The sequence below is a fragment of the Apteryx mantelli genome, chromosome 14 (assembly GCF_036417845.1).
Source record: "Apteryx mantelli isolate bAptMan1 chromosome 14, bAptMan1.hap1, whole genome shotgun sequence".
Classification (NCBI taxonomy): domain Eukaryota; kingdom Metazoa; phylum Chordata; class Aves; order Apterygiformes; family Apterygidae; genus Apteryx; species Apteryx mantelli.
In genome coordinates this window covers 6,335,239-6,355,523 of record NC_089991.1, presented here as the reverse complement: position 1 = coordinate 6,355,523, position 20,285 = coordinate 6,335,239, and the positions used below count along the sequence as shown (strand labels likewise).

General features: G+C 35.4%; 1 protein-coding gene across 3 annotated transcripts in view; it reads right to left on the bottom strand.

Annotated features, from left to right (window-relative positions):
- Nucleotides 1-1,464: 1,464 nt before the first annotated feature.
- The window catches only part of CNOT6 (CCR4-NOT transcription complex subunit 6), a 34,974-nt gene continuing 16,153 nt past the window's right edge, over nucleotides 1,465-20,285 (bottom strand). For 2 of the 3 annotated variants that reach the window (XM_067304592.1, XM_067304593.1), the window contains 10 exons: nucleotides 17,800-17,986; nucleotides 13,650-13,735; nucleotides 12,562-12,666; nucleotides 12,402-12,470; nucleotides 10,690-10,847; nucleotides 10,023-10,177; nucleotides 8,941-9,095; nucleotides 7,714-7,944; nucleotides 6,231-6,433; nucleotides 1,465-5,534 (listed from right to left, as the gene is read on the bottom strand). In XM_067304592.1, the coding sequence (XP_067160693.1) occupies nucleotides 5,322-5,534; nucleotides 6,231-6,433; nucleotides 7,714-7,944; nucleotides 8,941-9,095; nucleotides 10,023-10,177; nucleotides 10,690-10,847; nucleotides 12,402-12,470; nucleotides 12,562-12,666; nucleotides 13,650-13,735; nucleotides 17,800-17,986 (1,562 nt within the window). In that variant the 3' untranslated portion in view covers nucleotides 1,465-5,321. The remainder of the gene's footprint in view (nucleotides 5,535-6,230; nucleotides 6,434-7,713; nucleotides 7,945-8,940; nucleotides 9,096-10,022; nucleotides 10,178-10,689; nucleotides 10,848-12,401; nucleotides 12,471-12,561; nucleotides 12,667-13,649; nucleotides 13,736-17,799; nucleotides 17,987-20,285) is intronic. The other variant, XM_067304594.1, reaches the window with a different exon arrangement.

The window sequence follows — 20,285 nt, the reverse complement described above, 5'->3', positions numbered from 1 at the left end:
TCCATATACTCTCTCTGGACAGGACATCAGGCCCTCCACTACTTTTTGCAAAGAAGTCATCTATTTCCCTATGGATGGATCCCCCATACTTACATCTCAAGTTAGCAGATACTATTGCAGAGTTCATAAACTCCAGTTTGAAACTGTCTAACAATCGTACGCATCTTAAAACATTATATTAAGTAGATTAAATTCAACAAAGATCCTAGAGTGATTTTAGCACTTGAGCAAGTCTTCCAAATTTTCTTGTCATGACGGCTGGATTTATAAATCCAACATATAATCAGCATGGGTATTACCAAACCAACTGCTGTCAGGGAAAAGTTTAGGTCCTGGGCCTGAATTCCAGCAAATATTCTTAAGGATAATTCCATCGGCCACACTTTCCAGATGTCAGGCTAAAACACCCTATGCAACTCTCTGGGCACATAAAGCCTGTGTTACATGCACCATCTAGTGGCAAGACTGCAAATCTGTTGCAAGAATTAAAATTTCACATGACATAGAACCAAGGAGAAATTAATTGCTGAAGCCTGTAATAAAACTCATAACTCCATTGGGGGCTTGCAACTGTTCCAAGACAGCAAATTTTAAAAACTACACACAAGCTGAACACACTGGCCCATGTGCTATTCGTGAACACACTAAACCAGATCAGTTATTTCAAAGCAAGAAAGTGCCAATGTCCTGAACATTAGTTCTGAAAAGACATGGAAAAGCAGCAGTGAGATTTGTCTTTTGTGCCTCAATGCTTTACACAGCAAGTATGCTCAAATATTTGATGTTTTCTGCTTGTAGCGATGGGAACAACATATAAAATAAAAATCTGGTATGTTATGCATACACTGATACAGAAAAAAACATCTAGAAAAAACATGGTGTTAAGAATTAAGCACAAGGGTTCGCTGAATCTCACTCCTGAAAAAAGAGGCATCTTCCCTTTGTTCCCCTCCAATGGTAAATTAATGGAAAGAGGAATCTTCAGAGAAAAACATGCCCTTCCCTTCCCACTGCCCAACCCCCAAATCTTCTTTGGGCTTTGTGGGATGGGGGCAAGGGAGGAGGAGGGAGTGGGAGGCACTGGACACAGCCAAGACCTGTAGGTCGTACACGGCATAACTCACCGTGTTGACTTATGAAGGTCAGAAATTGGACAGACATGAAGATCTGGGGCTGAGGTCTATTTTAGGGACAGGGAGTAGGCTGCACATTTCAGGTTTGGACTTGGGCTTTCCATAAATTCTGGAGGCATTACTAGCCAGTGCTTGATTTTGCAATCCAAACCCAAGTGATTCAGATAATTTTCTGGACTGCAGATCCAGAAAATTAGAGTTCAGGATTATCTGGGATTATCAAGTTTCTTGCATATTTCCATTTTCCCCTGCATGCTTTGTCCACTTTGGCTATTTGTGCAACTTGAGAAAAGCTTTAAAACTTGAGTTAAAACATGAATTAGACTTCAAGAAGGTTTGAAACAGATATTGGATTTATTGGTCAGCTATGAGTAGGAAAATACATTGGTAAAGAAAAAGAAGACCCTGTATATAAATATAATACTAACTAGTTAAAATTTGACCAAGAAGAAAGTTCCACTGAAGAGAACAGTAAAAGCCCTTGTTTACCATCAGACCATATTCAGTTTCCCATTTATCTTATTGAAGAGCTGCCTATAGACAAATGCAACATTCTTTGAGCTTAGTGCAGATAATGTGCTGGTTTTTGTTACATGAATGGTAAACAAGAGTTAGTCCAGTGCATTACACATTATACAGAAGTACTGTGAATAAAGACTAAGATATTCTATTTTAGACACTACTTAAACATACCAAGACACTTAAGTGTTACAAATTTATGCAACCAAAAGAAAAGAATAGCAGTTACATACTAAAAAAAATACTGTGTCCGGCTGGATGAAAAAGGCTCGCTACTTAAGCGGTTAACTGAAATTTTGTTAAGTTTCACGGTGCAATTAGTTTCTTTCAATGATGTTGTAATTATTTTGTCTTTAATACAGGTTTTATTGTGTGGTTGAAAAGCAAACCATAAGCTATTTTCTAAATCTGCATTCTAACCAAACTTGAGAGATTTGCCTAAAGTTAGATCAAAGACGCATACATACAATATTCTAAGCAAAGTCAGTTCTGTCAAAATGCTAGCCAAATTTACTTATTAATTTTTTTTGAAGTTGCTAAAAGGACAAAATAATTACAAAACACACTGCCTTGTATGTTCTTTTTTTCCTTACTTGTGTTATGTTAAAAGCAGCAACTTGCGTATTAATGTCTTGTACTCTAATCAATTCTTTTACTTAAAAAGGTATATTTCAATTTACATTTTGATATCCAGAAGTTTTTGTAAATGTAAATAAACCCAAACAAGATATGGCTGACTGTACTTTAAGTGGAAAAGAGCCTGTTCGAACCTAAATAAAACCTTTCAACCCCATTGATTTTCTGTGACTTTTGCTATATGTGCTTTTACAACAAGAACACTGCAGGTACATTATGGCAACACCCAAAACCACCTCAAAAAATATTGAAAATAACCATGTTATGTTAAAGACTATAAAGCAAACATTTTGATTTTGTGAAGACATGGTTTATTGCCTTATTCTATATTATAGCTGGAAATTGAGACTTTTGAGTTAGATTTGTTTGACACAGGAATATATTTTCTTTGAAAGATTATTTGACAAAGTTTATCTCAGCTCTGTTTTGGCGCATCTGGTCTTTCCCTATATTCAAAATATTTCTCCTTCCTTCAGCCCCAGAGTCATGGCTCCAGTCCAGTTAAAACCCAGTGAAGTCAAAGGAGTGTTTTCAATGTATTCAGTGGGTTTTTGATCAGGATCCGACAGCCTCATATAAAAGCCGGAGGAAACGGTTATTTAAAATGGACCCTTTGACTGTAACGTAACTAAACAAGAACAGTTGCGTCTCCAAAAGCACAAACGGGCCATATTTTAATATGCTGTCATAAATTCAAATATATTTAAGACTAAGAAATACAGGAGAAAAGATATTGGATAAAGCTCAAACCTTTAGAATCTAACAAGTGCACTCAAGCTCCAGCATCTATTAAAGTAAATTATCCCCCTCTAAGAAATACAAAATGAGTAAGTGCTTCCCTTCCCCTTCTGTAAAGCTTTCTGGACTCATTACACAATCCAGATAATCAGAAAAGAAAAATAGTTTGCTCAGTTTGACAAGCTAAATTGGCTCATCATCACTGGAAATTGTCATGATGTACATTACCAAGACATCATTAAGGAAACATGAGTAAAACACCTTTTATTCACACTTTACAAAAAAACCCAAAAAAACAAACAGAAAAAAAAATAACACTACGCATTAAGTCTACTACAGCAATACTACCAGCATTTCAATGTACTGATTATAAACTGGACATGTTTGGTGTTTTCACAACTAAAACCAAAACAAAATAACCCCAAGAGATCAGGTCCCAGACAAGGATTCAAGATCAAGATTTCTCCTGTTGAAATTTAAAATATATATTTTACATATCCGATCTGTTTGTCATTTTTACTTTTAGCTTAAAACAGAACGGTTTGAGCACACTTATGTGCTGACTACTTTTTCATAAAATTTTGAATCATTATTACCAATCCATTCTCTTTATATATAAAAATTCACAATATTTAGAAAGTTTTTCTTAATGCTCAGTGTCCTTTTGCTTCTCTGCCTGCAGCCGAAACAAAAGCTGTTTAAGACCAAGCTCTCTATCTCAATTCTTTACATTGATTATTGAAGTTGTATTAGTTTAAGGAGATAAATTCTCCCTTTTAGGATAGGAATACACAAGTTACATTTGTAAGCTGTTAAGTACTTACTTGGCTTCATGACACAAATGGCACTGAGGGTACACTATAACTTTAGTCTTGCTTGACACTTTAAAATAAGACTTGGTCACTTTAAAAATGATCTGAAGAATTGTCTGTGGGACCTGTATTGAAAATGCATTTATTTTACACTGCTTCATCAATAGAAAAATGTAAGGTTGTTTTTTTTCCTTCAAGGAATGATACTTTCCGAAACTGAGGAACACACTTAAACTAAAGAGAATTCACATGATAGTAATTCTTAGTGGGAAAAACAGCACGGTGCAATGACACTGAAAGAAGCAGTGCATGGGTATTAGAAGCTAGAAACTGTGTACCCCAAACCTGAACATGTTCAAAAAGTGTGATATTCAATGCTTCACAAAGGAAAAAAAGATGCCACAGCTTATACAAAAGTATCTTCATAAAATTTTCACAAGTGTTAACATTATTTAAAAAAAAATAAAAGAGGATGCACAGGCTCTCTCTGCATGCACAGGCAGTGCTAGTTGAGAACAAATTTAAGCAGGCACAGCGGAGATAGGACAAGTATTTAAAACAGAAATGAAGAAGCTATACACAAGTATCCCTAATTTTACTTCAAAAATTAGAGATTAGAAAAGTATCTGAGTGTATACACATCAATAACAACTTTCAATCCATACAGGTCTACTTATATTCACTGCTTAGCTTATCTGTTCTGTGAGAACTCTATGCTTTTCTCTTTTTTTAAATCAGAAAAAGACAGAATGTATTTAATTACCTTTGTAAGATACTTACTAGGATTTTACAGATTTGGATTTTAAAAGCAATGTTCTCAATTGAACATAAAAAGTAGTACAAAAGGGCTAACAAAACCCTAACAGTGCAAATCATTAGCAGAGAAAACCTGTGACAACCTCTTTTACAAGCTGGCCTTTATAACACATGAAAACAGATAAAAATTTAGCCTTAGTTTACAATACAATCATTTTCCAAATCTGATTTTTTTTAAGTACAAAATCTCATAAATCAGGTTTTCTGTTGTTCATATACAATCAATAAAGGCTAAATTCAAATTCTATATTTTACAAACAAGTCTGAAAAAGAAGGGAGTGAAGTACGGAAGAATGTTCTCTGGATGTTCCTACTGGCCTCAAAAAAGTAGTGCTACAGATAACTGTGCAAAGAGAATATACTGTATATAACAATTCCCTATTTCAAGGCATGAAAATGTCGTGTTGGAGAGAAGAAACAGGAAGTTTAATTGTAACATATTAAAGAAAGGCGCAAATGCACCAATCACTAACAGTATACAAAGTATATTGGGCTCAGAATTGTGTCTGTTGATAGCACCTGGCTTTTACTATGTCTTTAGCAAATAATTAGATTTAAGATTAAGATCATTAAGAAAAAAATCCCTGTTGGCCATACCTCACTCCTCTATATTCAGATTTTACAATTGTACAAGTTAGATTGAGGTTGCCCTCTAAAATGTACTTGACTACCTCCTGCCAGGGAGATGGATTCCATTTACAGGAGGCAGGAAAGGCAGCAAAAGCTCCAGTTGTGCAAAAAGTGAGAAGTGGTCAGAAGGGATGAGTGGATGCGGACAACCACTTATATTGTTCTCTATTAACCAATGATGATCCAAAGGTCCAAGAATACCAAGTATGTTTAGCTGAGGTTTAGAGTAGAAGATGTAGTCTATAATACCCTAAAACAAGAAAGGAAATAAAATCGATTAGTAGTATACAATTCTTTACCCCTATCATTTTTCCAAACAAAAGGTATGCTCAATATTAGGAATAACTTAAGTGCTACCATTCCTTCTCCATGGCAAATTGATTTTAGGAGACTTTCTACTTCCTATCCCAAGAGTTGCCCAAAATAGATTAGGAAAACGAAGAAAAAATCCACCCTGTATCACTTCTGCCCTGCTTTTGTGGGGTGTGATTTCAAACCTCCTACAAAGCTTCAAGACACATTTCTCTAATTTTGAAGAGGAAAACAACCATCTTGTTTTCCCTGGGCAAGGAAGCACTGAGAGCTTTCAAGCAGTTAATGTGGATTATTATTCCCTTGCAGTCAGCAGCTTAACTACCACTGTTCTACTATTTCATTTAGCTTGCAGTATTACAATACAAAGTCTTCCTATTTACAAGGAAGAATAACAGCACCCTAAATCTTGCAAATCTAGTACAAGATGTAAAAAAGAAAAAAATGAAACTTGGTTCCCAGGAAAATGAAGTGTTATGTACTCTAATTTGCTATGTTTTAAATACAAACTTGGTAAGCTTACTATTAGCTACCCAAACAGCTGAGCTTCTTTCTTTAACAGTTTAGTACAACAAATCACTTTAGTTTAGCTTCAAGTGAGAAAACTTTTTCAAAATAACAGCAAAGTCTTTACCTTGAAGTCAAATGTGTAATTTGTATAAGGCATTAGGCCATTCTCATAGGCACTCTTCAACTTGAAACCATGCGTAATTCTCCCATTTGTTGTTCCATTTTTTCCATTACAGCTGAAGTTAGTAAGACTTTCATTGTATCTCAGTTCCTTAAAATCTTTGTGGTTTGTTTCCACTCCACCAGTGCTCAAGTACTCAACGACACCTATTAGGAGAGACACGAATACACAAGATGGTACTAACAAACATTCAGCAATTAATTGTGTGTAGACTGCTTTAAGTCAAATATGCACTCTTATGCTTTATATGAGCAAAACCTTAACAGATACACAATAGTCAACAGCAGTTCTTATAAAATATTCCCAGACAACATATATGAGTGTCAAAAGGAAACGTCACCTAGACTAAAGAGACATTCTTTGATTAGGAAAAAAACCCTAGAAGCTTAGTACAGAGCGAACTGATTGGGAGGAGGATGAAAGAATTGGAAATAAAATTCCACAGATGTGAGGTAGGCAGCTTCCTCTTCATCTCCACGCCCAAGTCTTTGGTTTCAAAATTCTTATGTTAAAACCTTGCAAAAAAGCAAAGTTCCATAACAATACTTCAAATAAGATTAACTTGAAAGAGGCCACAAAGCCAAGTTGACAGACTTGTGTCTTGAAAAACTACAGTCATGCCTCTTAATTTCAGAACAACTTTGTTAGGGATTCTGAAAGTAAAAGAAATGACTAGTTGTTCTGAAGATACAAATCAGATATAAGAATTTGCTATTGCAATAGCCATTAAAAATACTTGCTCTCTCAGGATCACAGTGAATCAAATTTCCAGTAATGCTAAGCAATAACTACTCCTACCAAGCCCAACAGACATTAAGAGCTGCCCAGAAGAGGCCAAAAGGAGGGTAGGGGCAGGTGGGGAAGATTATTATATTGACAAACTAATGATAGGATGGAGGAACAGCTCTACTTCAGTTCTGTATCTAAGAGTCAAAAAGGGGATCACTTAATCTGTTCTTTTCTAGCACTTTTTAAAAGTCAAAGAAAGTCCTATGTTAGTAAAGTGTTCTGAAGAATCCCTTTCTGATGGCATGTAAGAGATGTATAGAATTTTAGCAGTCCTAAAACATTTAAGCTCCAGGAAATGATTGCAACTTTAAAGAGAAGAATCTGTATTTTCACACTTAAAAACCACCACAGTGATCAGTAACATACTAATACTTCCAGACATTTTCTTCCTTTCCATTCCTTTACTGCCAAATAGCAAACAAAATGCTTCTGAAAGACAAGATATATCTATAATACTGCACAGGCAATAAGCTCACTCATGAAAGAAGCTCTTCCTTCCATTTTCTTAGTACCTTTAGAGGTTATAATATCAAATAACTTATTCTTTATGTTGAAAATTCCTTTTAAAAAGACCTTACAATTTAAATTATTAAACACTTTAAACATTCTAAAAAAATAAAAAAAATAGTACTCTTACCAGAGTCTGGCAGAGAATTGAGATCTGCACACAGTACAAGTGGAATGGTCCCAAGTTCTCCCGAAACACCAGGTTTGAGACTACGAGAAGCTTTATCAATAATGTTCTTTACCTCAGACAGGAACATCATAGTCTGAACCAGCTTCACATCAGAATAATCTGGGTCCCAATGCATATGTGCATTAGCTACAAGAACTAGCTGCTTTTCCATCCCAAGATGTGGCTTTCCAGCTAAAATTTAAAATGAATTATTTACACTTACAATGTCAGCAAAAGAAAACCTGAATCTTTTATCAGGTTTAATTTTAAACAAGATGTTTCAATGGAGAACAAATACCCGGTTGCTTAAAGAGGGTTAAACTAAATGATATGTGCTATGTTTTACATGAAGAGGGTCATACAATTCCCTTTACATCTAGTAAGCATTTTAGTTGATACAAAGTGCTAGGAATAATTGTGTTTCACATTGAAGACCATTAATAAACAAGACTAGCCTGGTATATGTAACACCTATGTATTTAAGAATACCATTAATTACCATAAATAATAGATAGGCCCACTGACAGACAAATAGTGTATTTTAAAAAATTACAACAGTTTTCCTCAGGTTATTTGCGATGGTACACAAGCACTGCCCATAACCTCTCAGGGAATAAGTTCCCTCTCTTGCTAGAAGTGCCTTTTAAAAGGCTTGTTTGTTAGAATCCGAATTAATAAAGCCTTATTTGGATAAGAACAACATAGGTTGAATAGGGGCCCACTGAGGTACTCATAAAGCCAATTTACATTTCCTAAACTAAGAGTGACAGGGCAGAGCAAGCAGGTTTTATAAGCATGACAGTGAAGAAAATAAAATTATGCAGATATATGATTCAGAAGCATGAAACTAATACCAACTGATTCTCTGATACCTGTGCATACCTCCAAGCAAAATAAGCCAAGTTTGTTTTCCCCTCTTTCCCAAAACTCAGTTCTTCTTTATATTTTTTAAACAAAATGTACAAGTGGAAAAAAAAAATCTCATCATTTGAATAATATGATTTTCCCCTAAATCCTCTTTGGATTTAAATAAGTTGGAAATAAATTTGCCTGTGCATACAATGCACAAAGTTATATTCATCTGTAGAACCTAGTTCCTCTCTGTTTTACTGCAACAAAAATCCATCTTGTTTTTTCAATTACAAAATACAGACAACCTACTCAAAAATTGAACTAAACAGGACTTACATGACATTTCTATCAATTCCTTTCGCAGTTCTAGTAATACAGCAACTCCAATGTTATCTTTTGTCATAACTCTGTTCAGCATAGCTTCTGAACCTTCTGAGTTTGCCATAGCTAGTTGATTGAACTCAACAGTATGTTTTTGAACCAAAGTAAATCTGAAAGAGAAACATTATAGTTTCATCAGTAAACAGATGCCAAAAGAAATGTTATAGATAATTCCCCTTCTAATTAAAGTTCAAATATATTTATGATGTGAAAATCTCAGTGGGTTGCATAATTTCATTTCTGACCTGAAATCAAAGGGTATAATTTCCTTAGCAATTTTCGAATACTTTATGTTAAGCTGATTTCAATTAACAGATTTTCTTTTATTAAAAAAGACTATAGAAAAGGAGCGCTTGTTTCTAATTCCGCACCACATTCTAGTTCAAACTTGCAGGTTTAATAGAGTGACTAAATAATTGTTTCTGAGCCAAAAGGTATCAAACTGGGCACCTGCATTTACTTGTGGACACAAAGGAGTGGAAGCAGGAGGAGGAAGGGAAATTATTACCCTCACACCCAAGCAAAAGTACAAGTACAATATGACACAATAACTGCTGCAGCTCTTAAGCGAGGCATTATTGTCAGAAGTGATCGGTGATTTTAAGTGCCTTTTCTTTTGCTTTTCCAGAAGGCTAGCGTATCAAAAAGTTAACGTCATCTGAGGTCTCATTTCAGCAATCTTTTCCTTTACTCAAAAAAAAAAAAAAAAGTTTTTTTTCATTATTTTTCCATTAACATATAATGACACACTTACTCAGCAATTAAAGTACAATTTGGTGATCTTCCAAACTATTTTGCTCCAAAAGAATGAATTTAAATTTAGACAAAAATTCAGGGCAAAATTCTCTATTGCTAGTCAGAGACAGAGTGATTTCTCTCGTACAGACTATTCTTAGATAGGAATGCTCTATAAGAAACACTGAATGGCTACAAAAAAGGGTGACTACTGCCAAATTGTCTGGGCTGGAGACTGCCACAAGAAATTGTGCGAAAAAGAGCAAGACACAATAGTAGGCTTCATAAAACACAGCACTTACTTTTCTGTTTTGAAAAATATTGCACAGCCATCAACATGTTTTCTTTCCTGTTCCGACATTGTCCGAGCTCTAGATTTTGGACTGAAGAATCCATTATAGCCACGTTCTTTCAATTCTACCAGGAAAAAACTGTAGTACTGTTCAGTTTCAACCTCCTATAAAGTTGTAAGACAGCACACAGCATGAACGTACTATTACCAAAACACAAAAGACTGATATTATTTAGTCTCTTCAGAAGCATAAATCATTTTCAAACTAGCTTTAAAAAAAATCATAAGAATTAAGTACAGAGAATGCAAATACGAGTGCAATATTCCTATTTTAAGGAGAAAATATAAATGAATTTCTGTAATCCCCAGAGTTATGATTATCTCAAGCCTTTTATTGCTAAATGTGTCAATTATACCCCCACATACGCACGCACACACAAAGACACCCCCACATACATTTCTTTGATCAGCAGCTGCTGATTCACATTCCAACTGAGTGGGCTGAAAAGCATTCTTTTGATGTCAAGCAACAAATAATGTTCTAAACACCACTTTTTTTTTTGGTTTGTTTTCAGACGGTTTTGAAAACAGACTACTTACTGTAAATACATTTAATAGAGAGAAGCCACCACACAAGAATACAAAAAGGGGGAAAAAAATAGAAATATATCTTTTACCTGAAGGCTTATGATATCAGCATTGCAGCTCAGGATTTCCTGCATAATGGCTTTTTTTCTGTATTCCCAGTTCAATGCCCAGGATGGACAATAGCCATACAACTGCCGGGTAGCGTATTTATCACAAAGTACGTTGTAACACATGACAGAGAACAAGGCTGCAGAACAACAGTTTTACATTTACACTCTTATATTTTTAACAAAAAATACAATTATGTTGTTTTCACTTTTGTCTTCAGTAATTTTATCAATTCATGCTTCACTTGCTTCAACCAAAACACAGCACCTGCGCTTATGATGAAAAAGCATTTGTTAGTCCTTCTAGAATGACAAACTACCCTCCAAGTTTGGATTTACAGCAGCCGCCTTCTAAAATCAATTGAAAAAAAAAAAAAAAGAAAAAGAGAGAGCTCTTTGTATGCTTGATACAGTAAATAGCAGGCAAACACACTTTACAATAAGTGATGTATTAATGTGAAAAGCAAAACAAGATAAGTGTATTGTACGCTTAACAGATTTGCTAACTATACTAAGGTTTGCAAACTCTTTAAACAGATTATTTAAAACCTATTTAATTATTACCACCACAAACTGTAACAGATCCACAGTCAGGGCTAGGATCCCTTTGCACAGTACACTATGCAGGCAAAATGAAAACCTAAACATTTCTACCTCAAAAAGCTTAGAATTTAATTGTAAAGATAACAAACAAAATATACCTCTCTATATTTGTTTGGAACATGAAGGGACACAACGAGACAATCTGGGGCAACATGACAGGTAATTCAGCGGCATTTTTTTTTTTCTTTTAAAGCAGGAAGGCATTTGCAGTGCAATAACGAGATACTTTCCTTGGAAGTTTATTGGGAGTTCTGTCAAGAGTGAAGGACAACTTGGTGGGGGGGAGATGTTTGAAGATTTAGCAAACTGCGTCAATAATCCCAGGCTGATTGGGAGTCAGAGCCCAGCATTTTGAAAGCAAACAGGAGACAGCAAATGACAAGTCACATAATATCTTCAAAGTGAGAACATGCAAATTTTATTTGAAACAACAGCAAAAGAAGAGCTGTTTGAAAAATGACATAGTTAAAAATGGCAAGAAAGGAAAGTACCCATTGAAGCAACCTTCTTAATAAAATCAATAGGAGAAAGAATACATATGTCAGTCCTGAAGTACAGGGCACTGCAATTATTGAAAAATACGGTAAGAAGAGTTTGGGTTGGCAGATAAATATAAAAGCCTGTATTTTAGACACTTCATGCAGGAAAAAAAATAAAATAAAATAAAAATCAGTAAACATTTAAACAGTGCATGAATACCAACAGCAAGAAAAATCCAGAGTCAAAGATGATATATAGGTTACTTAAAAGAAAAGCTTCTATATTGGTGAAGAATTATGACCATATTCTGCCATTTTTTGTTCTTCAAAAAAGTATTCAATTAAGCCTACTGTAATTCAACTATATAACTCTTTTTGGATAACAATTTCAATTCCTTTAAGGAGTAGGCTAATTAAAAAGAAGCTACTTTTGTAATAAAATACGATTAAATTTAAAGACAAATGGTCAAAATGACAGAGGAATACTTCAGCTGGCTGCCAGCACTGGATAGATGATGGGTTAGTTTAAGCATCAAATTTTTTTCATCAGACAGTAAAGATCAACAGCTTTTAGAAAGAGAAAAAAGAAAAATCCATTAAGTGTTACAGTACCTGTTGGTCTTGTTCGGTCTGGTTCTTGCAACATAATCCAAGATCTTGGAGGTGGTTGTTCTGTTGAAACTATTGGAACATTTTAAAAGAGAGATACAACAAGTGATAATCACATTTATTTTAAGCAGCAGAAACAAATATTTTAAGAGTGATCACTTACTTCTTTTTGCAGTACCTGCCAAATTATCAAGCAAATAGTTCAGTAGCCTTCGTGTTCCATCCGGTTCCTGATAAAGGTTCAGAATATCCTGTGTAAGTGGATTTCCTGCAAACACGTTTACAGAAATATCAGAGCTAGTATGAATTTACATTTCTGAGTTTAGAGCCAGCATTTCTGAGACAAGATATTAGAGTATAACAAACTATTTATAGGTTTCAGATCTTAAGTCTTCAGTCCCACAAAACATTACATGTGTGAATAGGTCTAGTGAACTTAACCACAGTGTCTCCTGCATCAGTTTTCTGAAAGATTACATTAAGGTCTGTAGTTGGACATAGCAGCAGTGAAGAATTGGCATGGCAGAATGTGCTGCATCATGTGCAGGCACAGAGCTGAGGAGGCAAAAGACACGAGAAACCTCTGCTTGCTTTGCTCAACCTCAGAGAAACATCCACTTGCAATTTATGCGCCGCTCACACTGGAGTCTATTATCTGCTAAATGTATAAGCAGGTCCTAAAAGTTTTCAGACAACGCACATTGCAATCCCCCAGTTTTAAGGAAGGGGAAAAAAAGACTTTTGAAATGTAACCTTGTTGAGAAGCATAGCATCACCCAGTGCTCCTGAACGTGCACAAGCCTTCCATGCCATGAAATTTCCACTGAAATGGAATTCAGTGTTTCTATAGCTAGAATCCAAGTACTGAGACAAAAATGGGGGAATCGATTATAAATTGCTGCTTCTGTTCAAATAGCATAACATATTCCATTTGTGTTGGGAGTACAGTATCTATAGTGAACTGCGTATTATTTCTTACTTAAATACTGCATCCAGAGCCTACGCAAGCAACAGAAAGCCTCCTCTTACGCCCCAGAAAGAGAAGCAAACCTCTTTGCACGTTGAGAATTTTTCCCAAGGAGTTCTTGTTCTTTTTTAAACAATCACTAGATGACAATATTTATAAAACCGGAATAAGTAGATACATCTGGGATTGCTATTCAGTAACATCGTATGAGCTAGCAGTCTACAACCATGACAGCTCAAGAGTGATATCATAAAACAAAGCAGGGAAAGAAAAAGTAGTAATACCTTTCAGACCCAAAGTCTGTAACTGGAACAGTTTTCCCAGCTCAAAAGGTAAAACTCGTAACAGGTTGTTATTTAAATGTAGTTCCCTGTAGACAGAGTAAGAATCGTGTAAGGCTGAAAACAGAGCAAGGTTTGTCTTCAGCAGCCTATAGCACAAGAAATTTAACTAAAAGAGAAAAAAAAAAAATGTACTAGCAAACCACAATTGTGAAACACTGGAAGACTAAACAGCAAGAGTTAGGGAAATCTTGCTGTACACTCACTCTCACACACACACAGAGAAAATACATGTTAAGTTGAAGTAAAGAGTAAAGCAGCTGGTTGGCAAGTTCATCCTAAATAGTCAGAAGTTTTGTAAACATTAAGAATAATTAAAGCATTTAATAACTACTAGTGATGAAGCAGTAACAGTTCTGACAAACCAGACCACGAAACAGTTCAGTTATGATTAAAGGCCAAATAAAGGAAAATCATATCCAAGAAAACAAATAAGCAGAAACTCCAGGACCACGAAAGTACTCTATTAGAGCTCTGAGATTACCAGGTTAGTGCACAGTTAAAACTCTTTTTGAGTAAGGTCTCTTGTGAACACTGGTTTACACTGTACATTGAGTAAGAAAGAGAAGACCACAGGCCTCACAGAAAATTAAAATTTTTCAGTTAAACTTCTTTCCTTTGTCACATACGGCAGCCTAGAGGTATTCTGACCTACTGGGTATGAGTTTTCAGGCACCAAAGAAAAAAAAGAAAATGGTTGAACTGTGCCTCTATTAAAAATAATAATAATAATCTTCTGCTTTTTGTTTTTACAGTTTTGCTGTTAAGACAAAATACATGCTTTTTAACTTACAAAAATAAAACACAGACAGGAACAGAATCTATATTCTGAAATTCTGATATCCCAATGAACTGGGCAGAGAAAATGGACTTGTTAGCAAGCTTTTCACTTTCTTAAAACTGTTCCAGTCTAGAGCGGTGAAGACTTTCCTCATAATTTTCAGTATCTGAGAATGGAAAAGAATTTGGCGGGGTAGGAGGGCAGGGAGCAAAGTAAACCTGTATACCAAGAGTTATGTTAGTTCTTTTAGATTCCTGCAACAGTATATGATGCAAACAGAAAACACCACTACTCCTGGCTTTGCATTAAAACGACAACAAAAAACAAAACCAAAAAAGCCCCAAACCCTCTACCTGGTCCTTCGCTAACATATTGTTAAAAAACAATTTCCTGCAAAGTTCTTTCAGTTTTGCCACATATTTAGAAACCTGTGTAAAAATAAAGTGCCTTGTTTTGAAGACACTTTGGAAGGTGGAATGGTGGAAGATACGGGAGGGGACCATCTTTTTATTTGACCAGGTTACCTAGAAATTTCAAGTCACTACCCGGCTGATTGCCAGACTACAGTATACCTGGCCAACTAGGGTTTTTTGTTGTTTGTTTTTTTAATATAAAATCCCATAGAGAAAAGCATGTATTTTAGGGAGAAACTCAAAAGCCCATGTATCGTTCTAGGGTTTCTAAGTACAAACTAGACACAGGGCTTAGAAAAGAGGATACATAAAAATCAACATCCCCAACAGGTTCTCAGCACCTCCATAAACATTTAAGGTTTAAATGGCCTTTTTTTTTTTTAAAAAAAAAAAAAAGGATATGATATTCTGCATGACATGAAAAGGCTACTACATTTTTTTAGACAGATACTTTTTCCTCTAAGAGCTTTTCATGGCACTGCTGACGACTATAAAAATTAAGGTAGGTACAGATTACAAAAAAAATATATTTATACTAAATTCTTCTAGAGGAAAAACAGCGAGTTTGAAGAATGCCACAGTAGTAGGCATCATGTTTTCTCTCTTGGATGAAACAATTTTTTCTCTGAAGATCTATGTCTTCACAGAACTCCCTCTCTACACAGCAAAGAGGATCACAACAAACCCCACTAGTGCTTGCAAGCATAACCAAGAGAATCTGTTTTACATCCAGGCTTTCCAAGAGAACATATTACAATGCTTGTTTTCTTCCTTTTTCCCCAAAGATCAGAAATCTTACTGCTCTCTCTGACAACTCTTACTCCAAGTACCTGCAGTAAAAAGGGAGATGCAATGAGCCTTAGGCGAGCTTTGCCAGACAGACCAAAAACAGAGTTCCAGATGTGGGAGCTGGAAGACCTGTTACCAATTCTGAAGTGTGTCAGCACAAATTATTTCTGTGGCTCATGATATTAGCAATGCCCAGTGTTGAATTACCGTTAGTTCAAACAACTTCCCAGAACCTATGGAAAGTGTCTGCAGTAAGAGCCAGCCTGAAACATCAAACTACAACACGACTGAGACCTGCAGAGCACTACCACACAGGATGCACTTACGGATTTTTCTTCACTTTCACCCCAGTGAAAAGAAATCATGGATCAGCTGCAATTACTGAGGACAGAGAGAGTGCAGTGGATTAATGCACTAGCTTTTCATGTGTAGAGATCTGGATTCAAATGTTATGTTTATGTCACAAATAGAAAACTACCTTGATCCTGGACCTTCGCTACACATTTCACATTCACAAGATATAGCATGCTCTACCTAGAAGAGGCTTAAGACTTGGAAGAGATGAAACTCCATAGAGTCAGGGTCAAAATTAATTGGGAAAAGCACTGGGAAGATGGCACAGTATATTTTGACACTACTGATGACTATAGAGTGCTCAACTAACTCAGTGTCATGAATATTAAGTTTACAGCACTATTTTAAAATAAAAGAAAAAGACTGATGAAAAGAAAGGATGCTGATGAAGTACAAAGATGAATTTGAGAATATTCCAGTAAATTTAGGATTGCTGGCTCACAATATCTGAACAATGGATAAAGGAGGGAAGAAAGCTATTACTAATAACTGCTTTAAAGTGAAATAGTAACATGAAACATTTTTTCAGAACAGTCTACTTTACAGCTGAAAACAAATGTACAACACACTACAAAAGAGAGCTGCAAGGTTCACACTGATTAAGGATTTTAGACTTTCACTGCTTTGGAATTTATTGAGCTTTTAAATACTAATTTTAACCAGCTAGTTCAATACTCTCCAACAGAGCGGACTTTCCCAAAGTTAAAGAAAATACATTGATTAATATTTCCACATGTTACCTTGCTTTGCTGTCAGTTTCACTCAAACCGTACTGGCAGTCCATTTTTCTGTTTTTTTTCCTTTCTTTTTTTCTTCCCCCCTCTTCTACTTCTAATCAAATTTTAATTAAATTTAGACTCAGTATTTTCTGGATTTGACAAAGTTGACCATAAATGTCTTCAAAATTATAAGCAATGAAGTCAATTACTGGTAAATGTCTAATAAACCTAAGATAAGGCTCTTCCTTTGGGTCAAGGGCAAAAGAATGTTGCCTGTAAATATTTACTCTTATATCAATCATTTATATGTTTACATAACACTGTTCTACAAACAGAGTGAAATGCTGCAGCCCTAATTATAATCTAAATAGTCATGACTATTCATGCTTCTCTTCCAAAAGGAGGTAAACATCTTGACATTGTAAAACAAAGAGAAAAAGGTGCCTTTATAACATAGGAGGTTTTTTTGTCTCCAATTCACACAGGAATGAAATTACATGATAGAAAAGATAGGAAGTAGATGATGTTAGAAAGATTGCAGTTGTTATACAACCAAGAGAATTAAAACTATTATTATTAAGGATAATTACTAAAGATGAATAAACAGGAAAACAAAGAGCAGTTAGTATGACTGTGTTTAATCTGATCTTTTTGTTACCTTACTACGACTTAAAGGCAATTTTTTTGTGCATTAATATTTCTTAGAGAAGAACTCCACATACAGATTTGTTAAACAGTTTGGAAAGAGACGCATAAGAGCTGAAACCTCATTTGGAAAGGTACAGAATGGGTGACTGCTACCAAACAGAGCATTTCTACAGCTCACTCTGTACTGTCCTACCTGGGAACGGGAGACCACAAGACAGACAGCACTGCTATAGCTGCAGAGTATATCAAGTTTTCAGGACAACAGGTAAAAGAAATGAGGAAAGGGAGGATTTATTTATGCTTTTTATTAACTAGAACATAAAAATAATGCCAAAGCCCAATCTGGTTCTACAAAGATCATAAGGAAACAGGATTTAAAACTTACACACCTGAGTGACACCATGTTTCCGAGCTCTGCTGGTAAACTGCGAATTTTATTAGAGGACAGGTCCAGATATACCAGATTGTGAAGCTTGGCAATGTCTGAAGGAATACGGGATAAGGAATTGTCACTGAGATGCAAAGCTGTCAAGTGGGTCAGTGTCCACAATGACGAACTTAAGCTTCTCACTTTCCCTGCAGAAGAAAAATACAAAAGTAAATACAACACTTAAAATAACTAGGTTTAACCATAATTACACGTTTTATAAGTGTGTGTGTGGGAGTGGGTTGTTTGGTAGGTTTTTTTGGTAATTTTCCTTAATGGAAATGCCATTCCACACTGATTCTACATAGCCAAGAAATTCAGCAATGTAACGGAGAACGCAAGGTGTTGCCAGGGACGCTTAGCCTCTTTTTTCCCCAATCCATGCTTACAGTTTGGAAAACTGCCTTTCTCAAAGTTCTACACAAAATAACATGCATATTCACTAACTGACCACGAATCCAGTAATTAACAGAGGTGTAAGAAACATCGTTTTTCAATTTCAGTTCAGGTTTGGAACCAAAGATGCTTCTTCAATTTGTGTAACATTCGTCAAATCCAAAATCTTTATTCTGTGCCATTAATCCATCCAAGAACACACAGAAGTGCTAGATTTGGGGTGATTAAAATGCTTGGTTGAGAACATGGATTTCCATCTGGCATACAACTAAAAGCTGCATAAAATATTGCCAGAGATTTAAAAAACCTGTATCATTTTTGTATAAACTGAAGGGTAGAAATATAAATTTGTGTTACAGAATCAAGATTTTTTTTTTTTCCTATTGCTGCATGCAAGCAGGGTGAGATATCATCAGAAGGTCCCAAAACATTTTTTCTCCGAGATTTCCTTTTTTCCAGGAAGGGCTCCTTTTCCAGTTAAAAAGGCCATATTACTACCAATGGAATTGGAAGAGGAGTATTAACATCACTTTCTCCAAAGCAAGAAAAAAAGTCACTTGTTACAGCCTGTCCAAAAAAAAAAAAGTCACCATGACTTGCCAATGTTAAGAACGTTCTGATTAACATTATGCCTACATAAAAATATAATTCCTTTCCTTAAATGCTTTTCTTCACAGTAAAACAACTCATGTTTATTGCCTGGAGAAAGGTACGCTGAAGTCAACTGACCTATTTTCTCTCCGCCTCCAAGTAACCTTTTTAAAATTTTACCTTTAACAAGGTATGTCAAGGTTTGAAGGGAGCATGGGGTAAAGAAAAGGAATTATTCATATTTCATCTGAATCTTTTTTAAGACAGGAATAACAAAACAAAACTGTACACTAAAAAACACAAACAAAAAACCTACTGAAAATTTAAAATTGTTATCAAGTGTGTTTGAAAGTAGATATTCAAAGTTCAATGACTAAAACTTCAGAGGAGATAGATATACCAGGGGATTTTGATGGAAGTAATTAACACATTTAAGGCTTTCTGTAGCAGATGACTGAGAATTTTTCAAGGAAAAAAAACAGCGTGAACATTAATAAAACAAAAACATTGTTGCATTTTATTTTGCAAGGTAAATCTCTATCGTTCTTAAAGGATTCATTCTATTGTAACGCTCATTCAGAAATCTCTTGAAAGGTTTTCTAATGGAAATCAAGAGTTCCTTCTATTCTGATTTTTTAAAATTGAGTTAACACCTCTCCCACCACAATGCAAAAAGGTCACTGTGATCAGAGAAAGCTCTGGAGCTGAAAGGAGTGCCAGTCTACACCACTGATCTGTCCTCTTCACCACCTGCAGCCCACTTGGCTGGAATCAGTCTGCAGTGAGATTAAGAGGCATGAAAGGAAAGAGCTATCCCTTAATGCATTTCCTATGCATAGGCAGCAGATATCCATGTGGATATCCAAGCCTAAGTTAAAGCTTCTTGAAGCAGCGTTTAACTGGGTTTCTGCATCTGTAACCTCTGAGTAGGGAATGCTATTCACATGTAAAGGCATGTGGCACTTGCAGCAAGACCCAGATTCAATGACCTGGAGGGGAAGACTCTTCACAATCCAACGAGCTCCGTTGGTACTCCTCCTCCCACCAGTTTCTCTACTAGGCAGTCATTTTGAAGCACAAGACAATTTTTGCAATCCTTCAAAGTAGTTCCATATTTAAGCAAAATTTCAGCCTAAATTTACAACATCACAAAGTAATTCTTATATTCTTCTTAAAATACTGGTCTAAATTTCCTTGATTAAACACACTTGATGTAGCAAAATTGTAAGTTACTCTACAAATCAAGAAAGACTAGTCTCCAGATGGAAAAAGAAAGTCTCAGTTAGAATTAATTTTTATGAATATTATCTGATTTTCAAGAACAGATCCAAAATTAAAGTAGCATCTCAAAGCTTGCACTGCTCTTCAAATTTTTTTGTAATCCTAAAAAAACCACACACCCTTCAAGAGCAAAGATTTACAACTGCTTTTAAACCAAAAACTTCTGCTTTAATAGGAACT